We start from the raw sequence: 5713 nt of genomic DNA, 5'->3' as shown, positions 1-5713 counted from the left end.
TGGCAGAACATGTACGGCTGTGGTGGGACGATGAGGACAGATGAATCATAGGATATGATCAATACGCTTTTGATGGAGAAGATTTTATAGCTTTAGACTTCGAGACTGAGACATTTGTGGCTCCAAAACAACAGGCCTTTATCACCAAACTGAACTGGGAGAGGAATGGATATGGTCGCCATCAGAAAAACTACATCATTAATGAATGTGTTGAGTATCTGAAGATACATGTGCACAACGGAGAGAACGCTCTGAAGAGAACAGGTAACAACTGACACAAATCATTTAGACAATTCTGTTTTCTTCATAACTTTACTGTGGAAATAAATCTCAAAGAAGTTAATACATAACACCATTCTCCCAGCACTGGCCTCAGTGGGTGAAGAATGATTCCTGCTCAAACCAGTTTGTACTTTTGTATTTTGTAAACACTTCACCCAGATTGTCTGGTATAAATGATGTGAGTGGGAACATACAAAAATATTGATATATCAAGAATCGTGATACAGTATCCATATTCTGTATCTACAAGTGTCTATATCACCAAGAGTGTTTTTAATGTCCTGTAGCATTTTATTTGTTGCTTATTTAGTGGAAGGAAACTTGTTCATGTGATACGTTTGACATTTTCACCTTTTAGATTAAAATAGATTCGTTTCATATTAACTTTTCACAAGTGGTGTTTTAAAAAGAAAAACTGGTACATTTTACACAATTTGTAAATATAATTTATTAACACAGTGTTGTCTGTTGTTGGTGACATTTCGCCAAATGGACTTTTATGAGTTTGGACAGTTTGCTCATCTTGACCTCGTACATTTGTCTTGTGAGTGATTCATGTTTGAGTGACACTGTCCTGCATTTGAGGAGCTCAGAAGATTTTCATTTTGTGTTTTCACTTGCTTCTTGTCTTGTCTGTATTAGAATTGTATATTAACACCTGTTGATGGTGTGTGTGAGAGCCCCCTGGTGTCCCTGCTGCAGAAGTCCCTCAGGTCCAGTCACGTGCCACGCCACACGCTTCTACCCCGACAGAGCCATGCTGTTCTGGACCAAGACGGGTGGAGGTGACGGAGGACGTGGACCTGGGAGATCCTGCCAACGGAGACGGGACCTTCCAGACCAGTGTGTCCTGACCTGTCCTCTGTCCCCCTGAGACTGGGACAGGTTCAACGTGTGTTCCAACTGTCGGGGTCCAAGACGACTAGTGACCAGACTGGACCGGACCAAGATCTTGACAACGGGGGAACAGCTTCATCAAATCAAACCTTCTGAAGATAAATATAGTTAAAAGATTCCTATTCTGCAAAATTGACTTTCATGTTAGCTGTCCCCGTTCTGAGTCTCTGTTTATTTGGAGCGATTTGTTCATGTTTGAATCTTTAGAGCCTCTTTATGACTATTTACACACCGACCCCGACAGCTCCTTAACACCGACTTTGTTTATGATGATGTCTTCAGCTCTCATTGGGCGTCTTTGTAAAGCGCTAGTCTGCGAACTATTCCTTTAATTACATTTTTTAGATGAATATCGCGATTTCAAATAACATATAATCACAAATAATAAAATAATAACAATGATCCATGAGTCGTCACAAACCTTGAACCTTGTAAAACTGCAGCCGTATGTACAGATAATTATAAAATGAGAAGAGGCTGCGTTCAAGGCTCCACCTGTCGACCATTTATTTATTTATTTATTTTGCATGTATAGCATAATAAAAAAAATAAAATAAAAAAAAACACTAAATAAAAGTAGAGCCAGAAGATGCAAAAAACCCAATTAAAGCCTCCACCTCATGAAAACATTAAAAATTGAACATTATCGCTGTGTATTAAAAAAAATAATAATGATGATAAAAATTAAATTTAAACACCAGGGATTAATTCATTTGATTCAAACATGGATTTAAACACAATGAAACATCCACAACTGAACGATTATCAATCACCATGAAATATCAAACATTTCCTCAAACCTTTTAAAACGACGCCCTCTGATCTGCTTCACTGACCTGACGAGAAAACGGCTCCAGAATTTCCCGCCTCTGTATCGAAGCAAAACTGAGCTCAGGATGTTTTATATTTTAAACATGAAAATTATGATTTTGTAACTTTTGAATCTATAAATCTCGCATTGGTTTTGAAGTAAAATGTGAAATTGCAGAAACTCGTCGTGAGATTTTAGAAAACCAGATAAACCAATGACATAAATAAATTAAGGAATCACCTGTTGTACCGAGTGCGCCGTTAGCATGACTCACCTGTTGTGGTGCTGCCCCCTGTCTGTCACAGAGGAGACGCCCACAGATCTCGTCTCTGTGTTGGTTCCTGTCGCTGTCGTCCTCATCCTGATCTTTGCTGTCGCCTTCGTCTTGATCAGGAAATTTAGAGGTAACACAACATCGAGTCATGAGCTTCTCATTTTGGACAAACTTCAAACTTTTACACTAACAGGTTTTTTGTTTCTGTTTCAGCCAAACTGCCCCCAACACGTAAGTAACACTTTGATTTACTGCCACTATTTACTTTTTTACTACTGTTTAATTACTGCTGCAGCTGTTCTTACTATGCCCACTGTCAGAGGTGGGTAGAGGACTCGGACTCACACAGAGCGACAGAAGTGTTTTCTTGACCTGAGACTTGTACAGGAAATGAAGCACAGGCAGGAGAGACTTTAAAAAGCTGCTCTGAGTTCCTCTTTTCCTCTAGTCTCTTCCTCCTCCTCCTCAAATCTCAGAAAATCATGATTCTTGTAATGACTTATTCAGAAGTATTTTACAGATAAAGTAATAAGAAACAGAATAATTTTTGCATATATTTGAATCTTATTTTTCAAATATTTATTGAGGATCTGTTAAATCTCAGTAGAATCTGTTGTGGGTGAAATAGTTTGTAAAGTTGTAATACTTTTGTGTTGTAGCTCCGATTGAGACAAAGGAAGACTCCATAGAAGTGTTGATCAAATAGAGGAACAAGAGCTCAAAATGACCTAAAGGTTTGTAGTGTGATCTCTGCCTTTGTGCCAGTGAGCACTACCCTTCCCTCTGTGTTTGTGTTATATGTGTCTCACTCACTCGCTTGGTCGGCAGCCAGGACAGAGGAGAGTGTGTCCACCAGAGTGACTGAGGACAGAAGTGTGACGTGTATAACAGAGGAAAACAGAGTGGAGTTCTTACAAACTCACTTTTGTTCTTCTGACATGTAACATTCTTTTGTTTCCTTCACAGACATTTGGACAAAACGACAAAAAAAATCCACTTTGAAGGAGTTGAACGATTGTGTTTTATTAGTCTGAATAATATGAACCAGGACTAAACTGGCCCGGTGCCAGTCTCAGTCTCAGGTCTGGTCCCGGTCTGGTCAGTCTGCTCGATGCAGTCCAATTCTGCCATTTTTTCAAACGAAACCAGATGCAGAGGAACTGCGCAGCTGGCGATCCTTCTGGAGCGAATAGAACGGATTTACTCGAGCAACCTGGACGCACAGATGAAGTGAGTGACTGAAAAAAGTCAAGCGGCAAACTTGGACGTGATTTATTTGCACCATTCACGTTTGGCCTGAACATGGCTTAATGCTCAAAGCACTTTACATACTTAGCATTAAGACAGAGACATTTACAAGTCTGAGGACTGCATGAACAGAGTACTCGGAGTACTCGGAGTACTCGGAGTACTCGGAGTACTCGGAGACTCGGAGGACTCGGAGGTTAGTCAGACCACTCCTGTCCTGTCTTCTGCAGCCAGTGGTGGAATGTAATGAAGTATTCAAGTGCTGTACTTTATCATTTTTAGGTGTGTTTTTATGTTATAGAATGAAAATTTAACCACAAAATCATTTTGAATCATGTTCTGTTTGTTGCAGCTCAGCTCTTTAACCCTCGTGCACCCCTTTAAAAATAGTTACACCTGTGTCCTTCGTGACAAAAATGTACATCGAAAAAGAATACCACAATATTTTTATGCAGTACAGATTTTTGTCCAACTTTTTTATATCAGTGTCTTTATTTAATTTACTTCTGCCTGAATCATACACACCAAATATTCTATAATATTTTGACATTTTAAACCAAGCACATATTTTGTGCATGAAAGAGTTTTTGCACAAAATTCTGTTTTCCCCTAAAGCCCCATTGACTTCCATTATAACCACACATTTTTTGGTTGCACTGATGTAACACTAGAAAATCATAAATTGTGGATTTGTACAGGTTTCTCCTGTTAAGAAAAGGTAAAATTTGTGATTTTCACAGTTGAAACTCACCCCATCCCACCTTGTGCAGGCCTGTAAACACAGCTGGAGTTTTCCTGTGATTCCCTGTGGAGTTCTATGGGATTTCTCAGGGATTGTGTACAGGAGGGTTCTGGGGGCATATACTTGCCTGGGGTGGGTTGTGGGAGTGTGTGGGGGTACTGGGGGTTGTCGGGAGATTGTGTGTGTGTGTATTCACATACATGGGTCTGTGTGGGGGGGTGAAGGGGGGTCATATTTGCATTGTGTAAAAATGACAGAAAATGTAAATATTATGATCATGCTTGAAATGGTGGAACTAAAAATCATAGAAAAGAAATCTCCAAACCTCCAAAAAACACTCAAATATAACAATTTTGAACAGATCTGAACACACTGACAGGAGAAAAACAAGTAATTAAGTGAAGTAAAATTGCAGTTACTCTGCTTTTTAAAAAAAAAAAACATTTTCAGTGTTTATCACTGGAGGCGTAAACAATCACACAGACACACACACACACACACTGCTCTAGGACTCCTCTGGAACATCATCTCATTTTAACCTCTTATCTACATCTCTGGCCTTCAGTGTGAACTAATGTGTACAAAAGTCTTTATATTGATAAAACCTTCAATGGAAGATACACAGTAAAAAGAAAAATATGAAAAAAGACACTACAACAATTTTGAAGGGTTTTCAACATCAAAGAATGGAAAATAAATCAAAAAGTAAAATTCACTGGCAAAGTTTTGCCAGTGAAAAAAGCCATTTTAAATGGAAGTCAATGGGACAAAAATGTACCGAAGGAGCACAGGTGTGAGTATTTTGATTATAGACCAGAAAATTAATATGATCTTGAAAAAAACACAGAAATTAAAAATACACCACAAAATACACAAACTGACCAATTTTGGTGCTATTTGGTGCAATAATGCCAAAGTTATGCAAAAAAGAAAAGTTGAGATGAACAAAAATGTACGTAGGGGAGTAAGAGGGTTAAATGATTCTGTAGGTTTAAAAACTGGTTCAAAATGTGTTCTCAGGCAAAGTTATTTGTACTGTATGGGTCAAATTTTACTTTTATAAGGTTTTTGGGTATTTATGGTACATTTTATAAACGGTTACTTTTTCATTTATTTTTTTGTAAATTGTATTTACAAATAAATGAAAATAGACTAAAGTTTGTTTAAAGTGTTGTTTGTTCACTTTTCATCACAGACACAGTAGAACGATCCTTTTTTAAAGTTGTGCCATACAGCGCCCTCTTGTGGTGAGTTCTGCACAGACTCAGTGTTTGTGTCTCTGCAGGAGACTGGGCCTAAACCTTCAAAACCAAACAAACTGGTCAATTTTTTTTTCTCTTTTTTCTTTTTACATAAATCACAGCAGCTCAGCTTTAACCTGGACAAATGAACTCTGACAGTGACTTGTGGCTTTGAAATGATTCAAAAGTTTTAAAGTGAAAATAGCAGGTAGATGAGA

At 38.3% G+C, this 5713-nt stretch overlaps 1 protein-coding gene and 1 long non-coding RNA gene across 2 annotated transcripts in view; both read left to right on the top strand.

Annotated features, from left to right (window-relative positions):
* Positions 1 to 2940, top strand: part of LOC129411301 (major histocompatibility complex class I-related gene protein-like) — a 17989-nt gene extending 15049 nt beyond the window's left edge. The window contains exons 4-5 of the mRNA XM_055161870.1: positions 2296 to 2394; positions 2478 to 2940. Coding sequence (XP_055017845.1) covers positions 2296 to 2394; positions 2478 to 2503 — 125 coding nt within the window. The 3' untranslated portion in view covers positions 2504 to 2940. The remainder of the gene's footprint in view (positions 1 to 2295; positions 2395 to 2477) is intronic.
* Positions 2941 to 2943: 3 nt separating this feature from the next.
* Positions 2944 to 5411, top strand: LOC129411305 (uncharacterized). The gene is made up of 2 exons (XR_008633253.1): positions 2944 to 2998; positions 3231 to 5411. It is a non-coding gene; the product is annotated as an uncharacterized LOC129411305 (long non-coding RNA).
* The last annotated feature ends 302 nt before the right edge of the window (positions 5412 to 5713 follow it).

Source organism: Boleophthalmus pectinirostris, unplaced genomic scaffold (genome assembly GCF_026225935.1).
Source record: "Boleophthalmus pectinirostris isolate CB_2022bp ecotype Guang Dong unplaced genomic scaffold, ASM2622593v1 HiC_scaffold_4, whole genome shotgun sequence".
In the NCBI taxonomy this organism is placed as follows: Eukaryota; Metazoa; Chordata; class Actinopteri; order Gobiiformes; family Gobiidae; genus Boleophthalmus; species Boleophthalmus pectinirostris.
Note: the sequence above shows the minus strand (reverse complement) of the source record. Positions and strands in the feature narration are given on the sequence as shown.